Here is a 21,354-nt window from a genome sequence, read left to right on the forward strand (position 1 = left end):
CTGCAGCCGCAGCTTCATCCGCGCCGCCTGGTCCAGCCTCAGCTTCGCCGTCGCCTGGTCCAGCTTCAGCTTCATCTTCATCCTCGCCTGCAGCAGCCTCCGAGCCTTCATCCTCGCCTGCAGCAGCCTCGTCTGGTCCTGCCTCGTCTGGTCCTGCGGTAGCAACACTGCCAGCACTGACCTTTTTTATATACGCGTGAAACAGTTTTCTATACGAGATCGCTGCAGTGTGCAGCCTTACCTAATGTCCACCCTACTGTTACTCATTTTATATTAAGATTTAAAAATCTAGTCAGTATTGGTATGGTGAGTAACATTCAGTAAAGTAATAATTCACACAACAATATTACATTCATGTAGTTGTAAAAAGCGCGATAATATAGTAAGTAATCCAAAGTATTCAGAATACGTTACTCTCTTTGAGTAACGTAACGGAATGTGTTATAAAATACATTTTGGGGCATATATTCTGTAATCTGTAGTGGAATACATTTTAAAGGTAACCTTCCCAACCTTGGCTTCTGGTTTCATAAAGATGTCAGATTTTATAGAAGTCTCTGCGAAAAGAACCTATTGCAGTTAAAGCTACATCACATATTTCCAAAGTACAGAGACAAGTACTATTCGAGGAGTTACCATGTTGTTATTATTATTATTATCACCTTGATGTTACGTAATGTTTCATTTGGTAAAGGTATGCATTTCATTTCACACAGCTATATGGCATGAAGTGAAGAGAGACTCCAAATTTTGACCCAGTGTGATGTCTTGCTGTAATGACTCTTTGATAACTTAACAGTTGTTAAATCAGAATACTGCTCACTGTTTCATTCAACAGTGTATTGTATTACTCAACAAGTGAGCTCTGCATCAAGTCAAAACCACAGATGTACACTAAATCACAAGCCGCCTGAGATTTCATTGCTGTAATACTCATTGCCCAACAGTAACATGATCAAAGAGCTCATTTGCTGAAGAGTCATTTGCTGAAATTACTTGGTGCTTCTGGGGCATTTGTTCAAGCAGGCAGAGGGGAGTCATGTGTTTTGATCCTTGTGGCGATGAGACCTATTCATGGACTTAATAATCAGCTTTCATCAAGTGTTAGTTTCAAACTTGCCGGGAGAGGTTCAGGCATGAAAGAGCATTGTTGTTGGTGTTTGCAGAGTCCTTATTCTGGCAGAATACCTTAAATATCAGTAATATTGCAGATACTGAATGCACGTACAGTTTTCAAAGTTATTCTGTAAGTGTTTGAATACAGTTGAAGCACTGAAGCAGGTAGGAGGTACATATTTTACATTCCCAGAAGGAACTTGGGTAAATATTAGGTAACCTAACTATGTACCTTCTATTTTTGGATGGAAATCTCTTGATGAGAAAAAGCCAAGCAAAACACACTGTAACATATGTTTTCAGGCCAAATGGGATAAGACCTCTTTATGACTTTGAACGTAGACTCATTATCAAATTAGCCGGAGGTGCTTGGAAGCAGGAAAATCTTTCTAAAAGGGCATCACCCATAAAGCACCTTGAACTATATGTTTTTACTGTACAACCCCCAGGTGATTTTAATTAACCCATAGATATTCCAAGGCTGCATCTAGGATATGGAAAGGAGACTTGCACTTTGAAGAAGATACCCAATACAGTATAAACAGAACAAAATACACAGGAATTAGAATTTTGCAAAAGCTCATACCAAGTAAATGTAAAAAGAATATTCTGAAATATGTCATTCAGGATCATGTCTTTACTACTTATCTACTGATGTCATGCAAGTAAAAAAGGTACTTTATCTTTTGCAAACTATATATCTTTAAAAATGAAGCAAAAAAAAATCTATGTTTTAATTGAACTTGGTGATGCAAAAATTACTTGTCAAATTCAAAGCTTTTACACTTAAGACTAGGTATTAACGAAGTAGGTATGGAACTGAAGTTAAAATACTTTTTCTTGACACACAATACAACCCTGAGTGCTTTAGCCCCATCATATCTTAAAGACATCATAGTGTCACTTTATCCCACAGGGGCATTTGCCTTCAGGTGATCTAAGCTGTCCTTTAGTTATGCTGTTATAGGCTCAAGTGGCTGGGGCATTTACTTTCGACTAGTCTTTTCATTCCCCATGCATTTATATGTTACTGCTGCATGTACCTATCTACTATCTTCTGAAATTTATGGTTTGATCTCTGTGTTGTTCTTGATCTCTGTGTGCTCATCCCTCAGCCTGGGTTGGATGGAGGTACTTTTCTGTTAAAAGGGAGTTTGTCCCCCCTCTACCACTGGCACTGAGTCTCGTTGTCAGATTTATCTTTCTAACACTGTAGACTTCTTCATTTACAATATAAATCATCTGACCTGGTGATAGGGTACAGGATATCTCTTCTTCCAGATATTCCAGGTATTCAGATTTTTCAGGTTGTTTACTTTGGTTTCACAGCTGTGAAATATCTGCAAACATCTAATACTTTGCCTCACTTTGAGGTGATGATGAGTTGTTGTTGCTCATCAACAAAAACAACAGAAAGAATCATCTTAAGTCATTTCAGTTGATATCAAGAGTTTGCTATCTTACCTTCTCAACTAAAAACACATGGAAATATTCAAAATACTCCGCTCCCAAAATTAAAGTGATTTTAATTAAAGTGTGACTCAAGAATAAAACTCTCAACAGATCAGTTTTGAAATCCTGTGGCGTTTGACAGAAAGCCAGCAATAATATATATCACTATTTAAACAGTATTCCTAACACGATAAAGACTTAAAAATACGGTAGTTGGGTAGTTAGTGATATGTATAATCAAGCAGTGCATTTATATCCTGCTTTCAACAAGAGGATATAATTAGCTTGTAAAGTTGGCATGAGTGTCAAAGTGCAACTTATATTTACACAATGACAGATCCCACTGTGATCATTTTATGTTCTACATACCAAACAACAGTTATTATACATGACAACAAAACACACAGTGCCATTTGACTGTCAAACTCATTTGAATCTGGGTCCATTCCTACCTGCAGAGTCTTAGGGCTCAATCACTCTCTCAGCATCTGTCGCTTTGGAGGACCCTAAATGAGTCATTAGTGGGCTATTAATGCATGGAACAGCTTTATCCATTCTTTTCTAATATTGTCAGGACCTAAGGAAAGAATCAGTGATTCTCTCGGACATAAATCCCTCTTGGCATTTCAAATGTTAGTAGTTTTTTATAGGAGAGGGCCTTGTAATGGTCATTTTACTCACTCACTGATTCATCTGGCTTTTGAGAAGAAAATGGCTAAAACATTTTTTGAATCATGGGTTTTTTCTATTAAATAAACCAAGTTTTGCTGAATCAACCTTGAATTAATTTTTCCTTTAATTTTGCACTCTGCTGTTTTTTTTAAGATCCTTATTTATCTTATAGCCTAGCCTTCAGTTCATCCACTGTCTGACACAAACTCTTCTGATTGGCTGATGATTAAAAGTCTGAACAGCAGGTGGGTGAGATTTCTGTGCTAATCTGAGTACCAGTGCTTGTGGTTGGTGGGAACATAGGGACATTTGCTATCACTGACATAATCCTTTTTTGTGGTCTATGTTCACTCACCCACCTGTTATGTACAGCTTGCAAAAACTGGGTTAGATCCCCCTTTACCTTGAAAACTCCCTTAATTCTTAGTGTTATAGGTTAAGCAAGGTTCTGGAAACAGTCTTTTGGGCTACAGTAAAATGATAGCGTCGCTTCATTGCAGTAGATTTGTCAGTTGCACATCCCTAGTGCAAATCTCCCAGTCCACCATATTCCTAAAGTGCTCTATTGGATGGAGAACTGGTGACCACAGTAACAAAGTAACTGTGGACTCATTGTCATGTTCAAGAATGTATCAATTCTTAAACATGACAATAAAATAATGGGTGCATTTTCTGGCTTGATACAACAGAATAATACATAAAAACCGGCCATAAAAAATGGAAAAACTGTGTTCATAAAGGAATGTATGCAGTCAGGAACAAGACCCAGGCAGATTGTGACACTCAAATGATGCAGGGGCCTAAAGTGTCCAAAAAAAATCCCTTCACCTATACAAGCCAGAATTGATCCACGATTTCATGTTGTTTACTCCAAATTCTGGCCCCTGAGTCTCGATTTCTGGTGCTGAAGGTTCCATCACTTTTTCTTTTTCAGACAATTTTCAGTAAACCGTAGAAATGATTGTGTGGGAAAAAACCCAGTAGAACAGCAGTTTCCGAAATAATCAGACTAGGCTGTCTGACACCAATAAATATGGCACATTCAAACTCACTTAAATCTGCTTTCTTCCCCATTCTGAAGCTCAGTTTGAATTTGAAGCTGTCTTGACAGCATCTACATGCCTGAAGCTTAGTTTCCGCCTTCATAAGAACTAGTGAAGGAATATTTTTATAACACACCTGTTTGGCTATTTGGAGTCCCTGAACTAGTTCTATCCACCTAGTTTGTAGTGTTTGTGCTACCCAGTGGATTTAGGTTTCAATTTTGACAAGAGGAATTCAGGTATTTCATTAGTGTGTTAATATACTGGGTTACTTTGTAACTGTGGTTTGTACCTGTAACTGTGATGAATGTAGCTTACTAACCAAAACTGTTAGCATTAATAATGAAATAATATTCACTTATATTTTATTAAAAAGGACTCGGTACTGAAGCCTGCATTTAGCCACAGGTATAGAAGATAGCAAATATTATTCCTTTTTGAAGAATTCAGTTCTTTCAGATGTAAATCGCCGTCTGATAAATGTGTTACTAGTATTACGCAAGGTAAACTGGAAAAAGTAGTTTTTGAATAACCTGCATCCTTAAAACTTTGCTTATTCGACCCATACAGCACTGAAGCAAAGGCCAGATGGCAAAATTGGCTAGAGAGGCAAAGACGAACTATAAATATAGCTCCTGACATGGTCAAACCAAAGAATGCTAAACCACTAAAGCCTTATGCCACCCTTGGAAGTAAGAACTGCAATCAAATATGTGCCATAACTAGAGTCTTTTAAATGGCTGTGGAAGAAATTAGGCTCACGCTTTCCAGAATTGTTTTGATTCAGCCACATGGTTTCAGCCACGGTTTTCCAAGAATGAATGAATGAGAGTGCATTTTAGTCTGGAATTTGGTTAGGCCACTCTAAAATGGGTGGACTTGCTAGTGCGTTTTTGATCATTGTCCTGCTGCATGACATAAGTGTGGTTGGACTTCAGGGCAGAACGTGATGTTTGGATATTTTCTTTCAGGATTTTTATGTAGAGAGCAGAACTTATAGTTCCATCAATTATGAAAGTCGCCCAAGTCCTGAAGTAGCAAAGCAGCTTCAGACCACCTGCTGTGAGACTTGTATAATGTTGGTATAATGTCCTTTTTTTATTAAATGCTGGGTTTTTTTTGCCAGATGTAACAGAATTTAAATTTGTGTCATCGCTCTACAGAATATTACGTCTTTGGTGCCATCAGGATTGGTTTTTTTCTGGAGGGTTTTTTGTCAAATTTGAGATGAGCATTTGTGTTCTTTTTGGCCAGCAGTGGGTGGAACTCTCCCATGGATTCCATTCTTGCTCCTTCTTATTGTTGAATTATGAACTCTGACCTTAACGGAGACAAGTGAGCCCTGAAGTTCTTTAGATGCTGTTCTGTGTGGGGTTTTTTTTTTATTGTTTTGTTTTGTTTTTTGTGACCTCCTGGATGAGTTATCAATGCACTCTTGGAGTAATTTTGTTAGGTCAGGTACTCCTGCCAAGTATCAGCGTTCTTCAAAGTTTTCTCCATTTGTGGATAATAGCTCTCACTGTGTTTCACCGGAGGGATGTATTATGTACACAGATAGAAGCTTTAGAAAAATATTACAACCAAAGTAATTTGAATAACAAGTATTAAGATTATTTTTCTAATCAACAGTGTGAAATATCTTTAATATTTAAGCTAATGTTGAAGTCTCTTAACCACTGATGTAATACAGCAAGTGTGGCATAATGCACACATAAACACACAAACAGCCCCATCTGCTAAAGATATCACTGTGTTTACTCATAGTGTGAATCATCCTATCTACCACATCCATCAAGCTCTCTATTGGATTTTTGTGTACTGGAGCCCTCATGAAACCATTTTCAAATGACTTTCCCTTTTTGACATGGTTCATTATCCTGGTAGAAGAAGAAATTATAAGACTGTAATCTGTGGTGGCCATAAACAGATAAACATGGTGAGTACACTTATGCTGTGGTATTCAAATGATGATTCACTGGTGTTAAGGAGCCTAAAGTCACTTTATTTTGGTAGTAAATCACCAGGACAAGTCTCTGTTTGCACCCCAAACAGTATGCGTATGCTGTCTCAGACCCATAGCAGCAACAGAAATGGTTCAGACCTGGATATTATTTACCAGTCTTCAGCTGCTCAGTACTGGAAAGCCTGTGCTTGCTGCATCCTCAGACTTTTGTTCTTGGCTGACACGACTGAAGGACTGATATGGATTTTCTCTGGTGTCCATCTGCCTCATGGTTGGCTGCATTGTTCATTCTGAGCTGTTTCTCTGCTCAGCACAGTTGCACAAATGTGTTATCTGGGTTACCTTGTGCCTACCTCTCAGGTCTGATCATCATAGGTAAATTATCCAAAGTTAAAATTGTTAAGATGAGAGCAGCAGTTATTGGTAAAGCAGCACGTCTTGCACAAAGATTAATACACAATCATACAAACCGACAGATCACCTTTTCCCCATTGTGTTTATTATGAACATTACCAAATTTCATAATATGTTACTGCACAACTTTATGCATAAAACTCCTGTGCAGGTGTTTTACAAAGTAACTGTGCATGTCTCATGCTTTATCATCTGCATTGATTATGTGTATGCTCTTTAATAAACATTAAGAAGTGTACCAATCAGTGAGTTCTCATATTCTATTAACTCTTGCTGCCTGTGATATTGCACCTTAAAATTCAGAAGAAACTGTCAGGGACTGGGTCTGTGACCCAGTGATTTGAATTATTTTGTATTGTTAATTTCTTATGTGAATATTATGTTAAAATCATATGCTATTCTTAAGTTGAGGGTAGAGTTAAGTTATTTGGGACATGAACAGGGACAAACTTGCATGTCCCAGTTCATGTCTCTCCGTGTTTCCTACTTTATTTTGAAAGTCTTGTTTCTATTTTCATTGCATTTAGTAAATGAAAAGTCTCGGCTTGTTTTGTCTTGCCTTCTTTTTCTGTTTAGGATTCCAGCTAATAAACAGCTCAATTTTGGTAAAAAAATTCAGTTCATCTCCCTGGTGTCTTTGGGTCGATTCACACAGCGGACCCTGCCGTGACAGAAACTGTGCAAATATGGTCCTTTCATTGCTACATATATCTACCTATTTGGCTCCCACGTGATTTCTTTAAGTCCAGTACTTAGCCCCAAGGCATAAATTAATGTTGATTGCACCTGTAGGTACAGAAGCTAATTTCTACACTACCCCTATTTGTGAGAATATAACATGATCCATATACACAACTCTACCTCATACAAGGTGGTAATTTATTTATTTTTTTCCAGACTGCAACTTACTATCACCTCCAAAGCAATCCAAACATGTTCTAATAATATATTTACTTTGCAGGATGTGTTGGTGAAACCGTATAAGACAGCAGTGACTAAGAGGCTGCCAGACTCTTCGTCAGTAATCAAACATCCAAATTCAGAAGACAGACCAAAGTGCCAAAGATAGCATGGAATCAAAGAGGCTCCCCAACAAATCCCTTCAGACAACTGCATTCTTTCCTTCATCAAACAGCAACTACTGTAAACCTTTTGGTTCTTTCTGAAAGACCAAACTACATCCACATATTCTCTGTTTGTGTTTTAGATGAGTAAAGGCCTTTGGCTGTTTATTATGTACTAAACCTACAGTATGAATAGCCTTGTTTGATAATTTTCAGGTGGTGTTAAATTATTTGAAGAGGAATCTTTCTACTTCACTTCATATAGTTGTTTGCTTCTTTACACCCTTGAGGTGTACTTCTCTTTCTTTGATAGAGGTTCTAAGCTGTGGTCTTTATGTGGTTCTGACCTGATAATTTGAATTGATTCACTGTGACACTTTTGACATTTCCAAGCTACTGATCCTCTCTGAACCATGCTGATCTGTTGTCAATGAAAAAGCAGATGGGAGAGCAGTGAGTCTGGTAATTCTCGGCGTGAAAATACCAGTTTCTCTCTGAAGTCAGACCTTGGCAAAATCGATCTGTTTCTCAGCATGGATGGCACTGCAGCAGTGTGTTCCCCAATCTCATATTCATTATTTAATTTAACCTGACTTAAAGACATTTCCTGACATTTTACTCTGATCCATGTCATTATCTGGCTTTTTTCACATGGTGGTTAAAAAAAAAAGGTCATTAGAATTCAGTGTATAATTTCAGTGTTGAGTCTCACCACTGAAGAAATAATATATGACATTACAGGTTTTACTGAAGGTTATAATTTATGAGCTGATACAGTTTATCAGTGCCCTCAAGATTTGAAGATACCAGTCTAATTTCCTGTGCCTCTGCTGGCTAATTATATTATATAATTATATCCTACTTTTGCATCGCTATCTAGGGAAATTAAAGCAGTTATGTACATAAAGTTTAAATTACTCATGCAAACTCTAAAGTTAAACTTTACTCTGTCAAGGTATCAGAAGACAGGAAAGGCAAGCTGACACCAAGAGGGGCAGGGATAGCTCAGTAGGTAGAGTGGTTGCCTATGATCGGAAGGTCGGGGGTTTGAGTCCACTGAACGGCTACCCTGATACCCCTGAGCAAGTTACCGTCCCTACACAGTGCTCCCCGGGTGCTGCATTGGTGGCTGCCCACTGCTTTACTGGGTGAATGGGTTAAATGCAGAGTAGTAATTTCCCTATGGGGACTAGCACATACACATTATTATTAAGAGTAACAACTTTTATATACTTACACATCTTCCATAACTACCAGTACTCAGGGTTCTATCTACTGACCCACTTCATCAAAGTGAAAGCCTCTTTGACCTGATTATCTGAAAGTAATCTAAACAGAGCTTTGTTTTGCTTCCACCAAGTGGACAACCCCACATGTTCTAGTTGCAGGCTGTCAAACAATGGAGTTTTGCTAAAGCCACTGGATGTAAGTTTTCAGTCTCTAAGCCCGACAAACTCATTTTTTTAGGCTGAATGATAAATAGACTAATGCTTAGTGTTCTACACTAGAACACTCAAAGCGCTTTATACAACTCGCCTAAATCATCCATTCATCTTCCTTTTCTTAGCCTAAGTGCTTGTCTGTCAGTCAGTCAGTCAGGGCTCAAAATACCAACCTTCTGATTAGACGATGACCTGCTCTACCTCCTGAGTTACAGCCAGCCCTGTTGCACAGACCTAGAGACAAAAATGTGTGTTCACTAGTTGGTTGCTGGTTTGCCTGTGCAGTGGTTTGCTGGCTGTCACTTAGCGACAGCAAGCAACGTCCTGCAACCATTTACGAACCAGCAAGGGAGACCAGTGGTTACCATGGGCTTAGCAACTGATTTAACAGAGACTGCCAGCAGCCTATATCAACCAGGTATCAAGCAGATGATAGGTTCAGAATACTAACTTTTCCCACCCTAACCAAGTATGTTTTAGTGCTTAAAAATAACCAGAACCTTTTAATGCCTAAACCTAACCAGGTGAATTTCCATGCATAAACCGAACCACACTCAAAAAAATCTGTTGTTGGATGAACACAATTTAATCATGGCACCCTTTTTGCACACAATTTAACCAAGTACAATAAACCATTTTCGATCATGTCAAACCAACACATTTAGCATTTGGTGGTTTAATGTAATCAGATTACGTTGGATCAACATAGTATACTTACATTGATTTGAAGTGATTTATTTAAGTATGTAGAGTGAAATTTGTTTTAATTCATTCTACACAAGTTAAAAAGTTTAGGGAAACACAATTAAATCTTGTTGTTTCAACAACTACTTTGTTAATCAAGGCAATTACTGCAAGTCTTGCTTAATAAACCAATATGTGGGTTGATGATTTCACTCATTTCAATCAAATTATTTCAATTAGATTTGTTTACATTTGTTACACATTTAGAAACCCACTACTTTACAAAAAAGTCACAATCAGATTATGATAACATTAACTTTATTAACTGGATTTAGTGGACAATATAAAAGCTTACCATTTTTGTACACCTGCAAGCATTATGCCACTTCAAAAGGTAAAACGTTAGAATACTTATTTACATAGGCAATATGTTGGAACCAAAGCTTCCACAACTAAAAACAGATGCAAAATTTGCTCAATATATCAACTGTATTTTAAAAAATTAAACTAAAAGATAAAAATACATCTCCCACTTGGCAAGTTAAAACATGTAACAAAATAGAATTACTATTGTGTGAATTTGGGGAAAAAAAGAAAAAAAAATAGAAATAATTTGGGGTCAATACAACAACAAAAAAGTCCATAGGTAAAAAAAAATAAAAATAAGGATCAAAAAAATTTTAGGAAGTAAAACTAAAATAGAAACAGAAGGCTTAAGATCAAATTAAATGACAGATGACAATTTTTTTTCAAATGTAATTAATTACTTGAAATGAAAATCTATATTTGTTTGGTTTATCTCATTGTAATAATTATTAGTTTGACCAATTTTTATATTTCTGTATTTATTTTTTAATTTTGGTTGCAGTCCTCCACAGCTGGCAATATAGTTTTGCTGTGTCTTAAAATATGCTAGCAAGCAAAATGGACACAATAATACAGTGAACTTAACAGGTGGCAGTGGTCTTAAACTTTACAGGCCCTTGACACATAAACACAACATAGTAACAGTGCAGCTAAAAACAATGAACATTTCTTTGGGAAAACCCCTCAATGCAGTTTCTGTAAAATGTTGACTTTGTTCTACAAAGGAGAGAAAAAAAAAAAGAAAAAAAAAAGAAAAAAAAAAAGAGGGGGGCACTAAAGCACTCCAATGACATCTTCATTCAACACATGACAGCATTATGGTATGTGTGAATTAGTACCTATACTACAAACTCAGAATTAAATGAAAAATAATTAACAGAACAGTACTTCTGTCAGTACTTCTGATCCATTTTGAGCCATCTATATAAGGACAAACAGAAATCATCTGCAGTGCTGTATAAAAGGTGAATTGCCCAACAGAGAGAATCCAAAAACTTAAAAAAATGAAAGAATGAAATATAAACAACTCAAATATTAACATTATATATTGGAAATCACCATTCCACCAATGAACCATTCAAGACCTATCAGTCATTTTCAAGTGCTCTCACCCCATAAGCTTGTTTTTCAGAAACTGTGCCTTTGAAGACAGCTTTTGTCCATCAAGATTTAAAAGTATCTTCTGGAAGACTTCAAAGGTGCATTTAAGTTCTGGTGGGTAGCTCAGGTTCAAACAGTATATGAGTCCAAACAACAGAGCACATGCTTGTGCAATGTTACCCAAATCAGTGAGAGCCTCCACACCCTCAATCAGGACACCAATGTCCTCTGGGTCATCTTCAGGTTCAGCACCCTCCTTCTGGATGACGTACACCCCCATCACAGTTTGCTCCATGCAGCTTTTTGCCTCGCTGTCCGTATCCTACATGAAAAAATATAAGACAACAAAGTAAAATTTAAGAGATTGTTTAAACAACTGTTTCTATGCTGTTCATAAAATCCAAGTAGTCAAAGTAATAAACAGAAAATTACACACCATTAAAGTAGTTGTTAGTAATTACTCCAATACATAAATTATAAAATACACCTCTCATGTCAAAAGAGGTGGCATAATTGACCTCTCACCAGCCCCTCCCCCGAAAGGGCCATTGTCCAATTACACATTATAGCAACCGTTACTGTGTCTGACAAACATTAACCTCAAGCAAGATGGAGAAGCGGTGTGCCCACCGATACCCCGAGAGATTGTGTCTGGAGGAGTTGTGTTCTTTCCATTCACAAAGTCAAAAACAACGTGAATGGATTAAACAGTGCGTATGGCCCCACTCCCAGGTAAATGTACCGAACATTATGAAGCATGTCTGCTCGCACATTTGGGTACCCGTTGGTGCGCAGAGGAAACCATTTGTTTGTCGGACGTAGCAAGAGTAACTTAGGGGGACAGGACTTGAGAAAAGGCTAATTCAGCTGCTAAAATAAAACAGGTATAGAAGTGTTAGTACTAAACAGCTCAAAGTTCATAGACATTTCTATTTACAAATACTGATGACCATAGCAATGAAAAAAACAAACAAAAAAAAACCAGGACTTGTTTTAATCCAAGTACAGATTCAAAAGCAATGTTGTCTTGATGCATGTTAAATGCATTGTATGTTTGTGTATCAAGTTTAACTACGGTATGCATAAATTTCTTTCCTTCCAATACCAAATTTCAGAAATTCTTTATTGCAACGCTTAATACTGTTTGGTATTCAAGACATCCCTTCCCCAATACCAGGTGTCTTGTTGCTAATCTCAAAATTTTTAATTTTAACGATTTGCATATGAGGCAACGTCACAATTTGTATGAGAATGTTACAGTCAACATGCTGTCACAATGACTCACCAAGTACTCCTTTAGTAACTTCTCATAGTCTTCGTTTAGGTAGATGCACAAGGACTTCAAGATGCATGCTCGTCTGGTATGGATGTTGTCATGCTGGAGAGGAGGAGGAGATAATATGAGCCAAAACCAGGCTGTTTTTCTTAAAGTTAGGGCAATCAGTTAACTTGCATAATTATTCTTTAGGTTAGAACCGGGCATGTATCATTTGTTAAGCCGAAACAAAATTGACAACTTCATCTCCAAATAAAAGTTATTTTTGCTGCCTATGACAAAGTCTACTCAATCCTAATACAAACCTTGGAGATGGCAAGCATGAGACCTCTTATTTTCTTTCCAGGTGTCCCTCCTTTGCTCAGAAAGATTTCCATTAAGCGTGGTGCGTATTGGTCAAGCTCAGCAAAGAAAGTAGATAGCAGAGGCTTTGTGGTGATTCGCAGAAACTCCTTGTCAATCTGCAATAGAGAACAAATACATTGATTAAAAACTCAACTGTATATTCCACTCACTTCACATCCAAGCTGACTAAAGCTGCCTTTAGAAGACCATGCAGACATCAGTACTGTCATTGATGACGGCTTCTGAGAAGCTTTTGGTCAATTATAAGATCTTAGCTGTGGCTGCAATATGCTGCCATCAGATGCTTTTCACAAAAGATTAAGCCATGAAGGGAAAGAGGGGTCTAGGGGCGGCGCCCGGGCTGTGACATGCAGGGTTGCGTATACAGCGTCAGACGGAAGAGACCAGTCAACAGGTCTATAAACATTCAAGCAATAACCTATAATCATTTCTAATATGACGCACTAAATTAAAATCACTTTAGGTTTAAAAACTTCAATAAATACAGATATTAAGAAACCCTCAGAGGAATGCGATCCACATGTTTGCGATACTGCTGCGCATATGTTTAACCATCGAACGTGTTTTCGAAATTTATGCTGCTGCTCAAATTAACCCGTTAGTTACGAGCTGGAGAAAATGTGCAATGAGCTGTCTGTGGCGAGGAGCTGCAGTAAGGAAGGCAAGAGGCAGACGGACGCAACGCCTGCTTTAAAACACGACGGAGAATAGTCCCTCTTTTCTTTCGGGACCACTCTAAATAATGGTAGCTTAGATTAAACTCCAGCTGTCTGACAATAAAGTGTGGAGGATTCTCTGTTTTAGCACAATGCCTGTCTGATTGGTCATACAGTCATGCCTCTGTTGCATTCACTGAACCCAGGAAAAGTCATAGCACTCAATTAGACTGATCCCTTCTGGGTAAAAAAAAAATAAAATTAAAAAAAAAAAAAAATCACTGGTTGATAAACGTTTGTGGGTAAAGCTGAGAATGTCCTGGTCAGCCGAGGCCAGCACACATTCCATATGTCATCAGAAGACCTCCCTCTGTAGCGCAAAGACTTCATTCACAAGTCCAGCATTGAAGCAAAATTGCGGTAATATTACTATGAAGCTTGCAGGCACAGAATGCAGCAATATCTCGTTTTGCCAAGGCATAGTGGTACATTTAGAAGACACACCATTGCGGGAATATTACTCTGATATGCCGCTACGTTGCGTCTTCAAAAAGAGGCTTAAAAAACAAATGCACAAATGTCTCTTCAATGTAGACCTGTGAAAAAGCAGACCAGAGTACCTGTATAACAGTAGAGGTTTTGGTTTAAGTGTTAACAGAATGCCATCTGAGGCTGCATTTACAACATTTTATGACGAGGTAGGATCCGGATGATTCTTATGTCCTGATACATAAAACCTACTAAATTAAACGGTACTTACTTTTTCACATTACTATTTTCAGTGATACAGGAACCAACAACAGATAGTACTTTTAGTTTTGGACTACAAAACATAAATTACATGCAACATCCAAATGCATTTTAACCACACTTGCCTCTCTCGCAGTGAACAGAGCTGGCCATCTGCTTTTGAAGTCTGCAACCATCGGCTGACCCTGAAGAACTTCTTGCCTTCTGTATGAGAAAGTCTTCTCCATTTTCACACTCACAACAGAGTCATTATTTCTTTTAGTCAACTCAGAAAGAATTGCAACTCTCTCCTGTTCCAGACTTTCTGATGTCTCTCCTTTTGGATGCTGTGGACAATAGTTAACTTCAGCTCTTTTGGGTTTCTTCACATTGAAGGCTGCCTGACGGTTGTCACCAGACTTGTTTTTGATGGAGTTTATGGTCACCTCTGTACATCCAAGGCCTCTCAGTTTGGTGCGGAGGTTAGCCATTTTATATTTTAGGCTAATCTTCCACCCATAACAGCCATTGAAAGACCCCTGCTCTCTAAGGCAAGGATGCTTTTTCACAAGAGCTTCTGCAACGTCAGTCAGATCATTGTCTGTTGGGTAGGCTTTGAATTTATATATTTCTTCAGCCAGTCGTTCCAGAATTTGGGATTTCAGTTTTGGTGAAGGGTTCAATAGAGTTCCCCCATTGGCGCAGGCAGTATTGGCCTTCTCGAGTTCAAATTCTGCCTCATAGCTAAATTGAGGTACAGTGAAGACACTTGGCCAAACCCAGTGCCTTGAGGATGGTGAAGAACCTGAAGATGAAATAGGCTCTGTATCATCTGTGTCAGCAGAGGAGATGGATACAGACTCTGTTGCTTGGCTTTGAGAAGTTCTTGCATCTTCCTCCTGTGGGCTTTGCAAAAATATCACCTTAAGGGTGCCTTTGTCCTTTACTTCTGAGACATCTGACATATTCATGAACTCATTTCCAAAGTCCTCATCTTGATATTGAAGTCGAATATCTTGCTGTAATCCAAAACTTGTCTTTACTGTGTGGCACAAATCTTCAATTGAGACCGGTGTCCCTGCAGGAAGAATCAACTTCCTGGCATCATCTTCACCCAGGATTATCCGCAGTCTTAGGGGTGACGTCATTTTGAAGATCTGAAAAATATCAGCAGTTCTTTTAGAAAAAGACACCGTTTGGCATATCAACAAGCAACAATTAGGGACCCTTGTGCACTTCTGTGCAACTTTAAAAATACAATTTTTTGTTGTGAAAACAAAGCAGAAATACATTAAAGGTTAAAACACAATTTATCTTATCTGTTTAGACTAGAATGTAAAAAGAGCTTTCTGAGGCTACGTCAGCCCAGAGACATAAGCAGTAGAATGAATACTTTAATTCTAACTGAAAAAAAAAACAAAAAAAAAAAAACACAGCAAATGAAGTTATGATGCTGCTGCTGCAATACTGTAGAGGATGACAGACGCTGGCAGGTAATTACTTAATATATTGAAAAATTCACTGTACTTTAAAAGCAGATTTTTGGAAACAACAGGAATATCATCATCATCCATCCATCCATTATATATTCCGGTTATCCTTAATATCATCATCCTGCAGTAAAGTACAAATGAGAGACGACGCATGCTATGTGTAAACATTATATACTTTCATAATTATATGGACCTGTCTTAACTCTGGTGACAAGGTGAGGTAAGGGCACAAACCATTTGGTAAAATTTGGGTGGCTCAAACTAAGTTGAAGGGAAGGAATTATTTGCTGGAGACCATCTTGTGTTTATGAAAATCAGTTCACAGTGAAAACAATATGGTGGAATTAGAAATTCTGTAACACTTTAATCAACCAAATCATAACAGGTTTCACTCAGAAAATGTAATTTTCAACAAATCTTTAGTTTTGATTTGTGTTTTGAAATAAAAATCTTAGTTTTCTAATGCATACATAAACAATTCATTTTAAAATAGTTTTATTTTCAACAGCTAACAGACCAAAACAAAAGCATGACAATTTCACAAATGCTATAGGGGGAAAAAATAATAAAAAATACTTACAAGTATTAATTTTGTTTTCCAAGAAAACTCACAGATCTCTTTAGAGTAACCAGACGCAGTCCTCCAACAGAGTAGGCAGCTAAGGGATAGTCATCAACCAGTTCCTCATGTGCAATGACAGCACCTCCCTCACATGTGACGTGCTCAGTTCAAAAGCTCTAAAGTGCTCCCTATACCAAGCAGATATCTTTCTCACAAAAAAATGCAACTTCCCTTCCAAAACACAGAGCTGCAAAATTTCAGCAAACTCAGGCAGGCCAAATGACTCTCCATGGATAACAATTATTCCTTTGCTGTAGTTCATACCATTGTATGACACATTCTTCGCAATGTGAACATCAGTTTCATCTGGAAGCCTTTGGTTAAAAGCAGCTGCAATGTCACTTTGGAGCACATCAATAGGCACTGATGAAACATTAGTTACCACCAACTGTTTTTTCTCATCAGACATATGCAAATGGTGAGCAATGACAAGCTGGTGTTTCCTGGCAAGTGTGAGAGGTATGTTTTTAAAACAGTTGGTGTGGCGAGCAACCTGTTTAAAAAAACTATGCTTGGCCTCAAACCTCATTGTCCACTTATGAACGAGAGGTCCAAAGAGACGTATCATGACAGGATAGTGCTCTACAAAATGGTGTTTAGGAAGAATACGGCTGTTTGGAAAAAGTTCTTTGTATCTCTGCCGATGCTCTCTGATTTTGAACTCAAGATATGATATTGACTCATCACAGTGGATAGGGGCAACAACAAGTTCCACTATATCCTTGAGATCCAAAAGAACATGCCAGGCCTGTTCATCTTCAGGAACAAGGGGACCAATAATAAAAGGCAACAAGCGAAGCAGAGCCCAATTTTCGTGTGCATTCCCCCCTATATGTTTTTTCCTTGAGTAGGTATGTGGTATGACGTGAGGACGATTTGTCTTATCGCCCCATTTGTAGTCAAAACTTTGGATTGAACTGTTAAGTTTTTCTAAGGTGAAATACTTTTTGGAGATCAAAACAGCCAAGCATTCTGCTAGTTCTACAGGTATAATGCCCTCAAAAAAATCATGTACTATATCCGGGGGGAAGCCTGAAATAACATCAAAATGAGAGAGACTTTTAGTCAAAACACAGTCCCGTTTAACCCCACAACACAAGCTTGAGGTTTCCAATGCAGATTTTAAGTGAGCCAAATGGAGTTCACGTGTTCTACACTCAAAAACGTCTGCTGTCAAAAACTGAATTTCAGTTTTCTTTGCGACACAGAATCTACATATGTGTTCCCCAGAAAAATTTTCAACAAATCCTGCAAGCCCGTGAGCAGCTAGGTTATCAGCTATTACACAATTTACAGTGCCTTTAACGAACTCATTTAACTGAGCAATAAACACACCGTGTTGTTCCAAGATCACAAGATCTTTTAACAGGGGTTCCAACACCTTTTCAAACCCAAATGTCTTTAAATCGTCACTTTTACAAAGAACAGCTAGGTAAATGGAGGAGAGTGCTGAATGAGAGCCTGGAGGCAAATTATCCAAGACCCAATAAATACCACAAAGCTTGTGTTTTTTGCGTGAGGTTCCAAGAGGATTGCAAACCTCAAAATCATCAATGTAAAGTGTAATGGAGATTCTCAACACGTCAACAGCTAAAAAGCTATTGGTTTTAAAGTGCTTGCCATCTCGGAAAGACCTGTAAACACTCAGACCATTAGCCAAATCCTCACTTTTTTCTTGTCCTATATGTTGCTCAATCACTCTATCAAGTATGTGATTATGACTCAATAATTCTTGCAATAACTTTAATAAAGGAATGTACTGAAATGACTTTCGTTGATCAACAGATAAAATGTACTCAACAGGCTCTACGACCCTAAAGTTATGCTTATAGTATTGTTTTCTTTTAAATGAAGTTCCAAGAGGACCACACTTAGCTAAAATTTTTGATACAGGGTTAGAAATGCACACTGTATTGGCAAGCTCCTCAACAACAGCCTGACCAATATGAAGGTTATGGCTCTTGAATACCTCTTCAACAGTTCGTTTTGTGATTGAAGTACAAGCAGAACTTAACAAAAAACTCAACTCCTCCACCAAGCCATCTACTGCTGTAGCTGGAATTTGAAATATATATTCCAATTTTAACAATATCCCAGCTATTTTCTGTTCAACAAGATCTGTCAAATTTTCAGTGGAATGATTACTTCCTGACACAAACTCAGTTCCAACTTCAGGATCTAAAAAATCAGAGCAACTAGCACCTACACCTTCAGGGTCATCAGAATGTTGTGCTGGGTCAAAACACAACACTAAACCTACCTTGAAATCTTTAAGTGAATCTGAATGATGCTTCCTCTTTTTGTGTGAATAAAATGTACCAAAGATATTTGTCTTGAAAGAGCAGCCTGAAAATACACAAGTTACTGTCTCACTATTTCGTAAATGTGACACAATATGTCCAAAATAATCTCTCTCTGTGGTAAGGTCACCGCAGTCACATAACTCACACCTAAAAGTGACTGAACTAACAGCTGTCTGTTTAAAATGAGAAGAATGACATCTGTAAACATGTGTTTTTAGTCCACACCAAGTCTTAAATGTGCATGGACAATTTACATATATACAAAGATAACGCTGGCTGGGTCCATAATGGTGATGTAATCTACAGTGTTTCAATAATTTGTACCTACTACTCTCCCTGATGGAACAACGCTTGCACTGCCACATACAAGTCACTGAAAGAAAAAAAGAGAAGCAGTTTTAAGGATGGTTTTATTGGCACCTTTTTTTTCACTTTGATTAAATCATAAAAGTATCATAAAAAATGTATGATGGTAAAAACTTACCATGTATTAAAGAGGAGGCACAAACAATCAGAAAAAGGGGGCAGCTTTCTTTGTGGTGTTACTATGGTAAAGAAAACATACAATTATTTAATAAAAATTCCACAGTGGATTTTTTTTAACTTTGTTGGAAATGTACAAAAAAAATACAAATACCTCTTGCAATATAAAATTCACAGATAAATATCCAATCTGTTGCCAAATGTAATAGCAGTGTTTCACACTATGCAATAAAGATGCTGGTAGTTGCGGTAAAGGTCCGACAGGCAATTTTCAAAACTATCCGCCATTGCCTTTTCCTTTGACCTCGTGTTCATGCTCTTTTTCCCATGCACTAGTATTCAAGTCAATTCGAAGGATGCGGCCCCTGAATTTGGACACAGCTAATATTTAGCAACTTCCGCGCTAGTTTAACTTGCATTACCGCGAGAGGCCGAATGCTGAAAAAAAGGATCGAGAAATAAAGAAGAAATGCAAATAATAAAAAAAGTGAAGAAAGACCATGTCTTGCAATAACCATCATTTAAAACCAAAGTGAATGCTAACAGAGCTAGGTAAAAGTTCAATGAGACAACCATTGAACTTTTACCTAGCTTTAGCTAACTTCGTTTACTTTGAAAGTGAATTACAAACGTGTTAAATATTGAACTAAACATATCAATAACCGCTAAAAACACTATAAAACTGCAGAAACGGGTAACAAAAAAAAAGCAATTAAGTGGAAATGCTAATAATAATATAAATATAGCCGGAGCGGATTAGAAATCAGGTATTAGACAGTACCGATTGGCACCGTCTAATACCCGATTTTCACAGTATTTGCGCCACTCCCGCTGTCTAATGAAAACTTACACATTTGGAATTAAAAACATTGTTAAACAATTAACCGACGGAACAACTTCGTTTGACTAAGATATTTTCAGTTATTTATCACTTACCTGTATTGTGGAAGATTCCGCAGAGAGAAACGGCAGTTCACTGAACACATATAACTTTGTCCGCGTTCCCGCCTCTTCACTTCTGGGAAGTTTGAGCATGCGCACTAGGCATCGGTTTTAGAGTTGTTGATTTAAAATAATTACATTTAATTGAACTGAAGAATGCAAATCTAGTTCATTAAACTTTTTGTTATTTTATGTTAAACCAACAACTGATAATGATTTAAAAACCTAAACTCAATATGTTCATGTTAAATAGACAAATGTCTATTGAATTAATCAAACAACTGCCTTAGTTGACTTTTTTGAGTGCAGAGAGTTAAAGTGAATCTAAAATCTAGAAAAGAAATTGCAGTGCAGGTGGTTAAAAAAACAAACAAACCAAGTGTAGCACAGGTTCAAATGGGACAAGAACCAATGTCTTCCAGCTGGTAACCTTTCATGACTGCCCTGTCTGTGACTACTTAAAGAGGAATCTGTAGGGTTCCATGTCCAGTTTTGCCGTCAATAATCTTTTCAATATGAGAACAAACTTCTACAACCTCTACATCCTCATCTGCCATAAACAGAGTCTACAGGAAGATAGTGATGAGCCCCAGGCGTTAGTTTAGTACGCTGAGTGTCACCACCAGTCAATCTGGGCGTTTTTATTTTTGTTTTATCTCATGTAGTCCAGACATGCCATGTGTCATAGCTCTCACAGCAAAAGGAGGAAGTGTGAGAGCAGTTTCTGTCCATCTTATAAACAGGAGAGCACCAAGAAATGGAGTGATGCTCTTTCTCTCTCAGCCACTGCTTAATAGTACTTGAAACTGCTCAGTGACCAGTTTGGAGGCTCCCAGCTGCAACTGAGCTGCTGCAAATCTACAAATGTCAAGGGTTAGGGTTACCCACATGTCACCCACATGCCAAAAACAAGTAAATAAAATAAACCCTCCCTTTACCACTGAAGTTTAAATGAGCATTTTAGGGAAGCAGTTTACTGTACAAAAATGTTTAAAATTGTTAAAATTTCCACTTCAGGAAGTGAAAAACTATGTTTAGAGCCTGTTACAAAAATCAATTTTAATAACTTCATTTTGAAGTTTATTGAAACTATCTGAAAAATGGTTTGCTGTCTGATATAAACCACTGCATAGGTTTATGCTTCAGTTATTTTGGGTTAAATTCAAA

General features: G+C 37.7%; 1 protein-coding gene across 1 annotated transcript; it reads right to left on the bottom strand.

Annotated features, from left to right (window-relative positions):
* Positions 1 to 11,109: 11,109 nt before the first annotated feature.
* LOC102195039 (uncharacterized) lies at positions 11,110 to 20,280 on the bottom strand. Its single transcript, XM_005741239.1, has 4 exons — positions 20,182 to 20,280; positions 12,899 to 13,054; positions 12,603 to 12,695; positions 11,110 to 11,639 (listed from the first exon to the last, which is right to left on the bottom strand). Exons 1-4 carry the CDS (start codon positions 20,278 to 20,280, stop codon positions 11,325 to 11,327), a joined length of 663 nt encoding a protein of 220 aa, XP_005741296.1. The 3' UTR covers positions 11,110 to 11,324.
* Positions 20,281 to 21,354: the final 1,074 nt, after the last annotated feature.

Source organism: Pundamilia nyererei, unplaced genomic scaffold (genome assembly GCF_000239375.1).
Source record: "Pundamilia nyererei isolate P.nyererei 1_Seehausen unplaced genomic scaffold, PunNye1.0 scaffold00108, whole genome shotgun sequence".
Taxonomy (NCBI): domain Eukaryota; kingdom Metazoa; phylum Chordata; class Actinopteri; order Cichliformes; family Cichlidae; genus Pundamilia; species Pundamilia nyererei.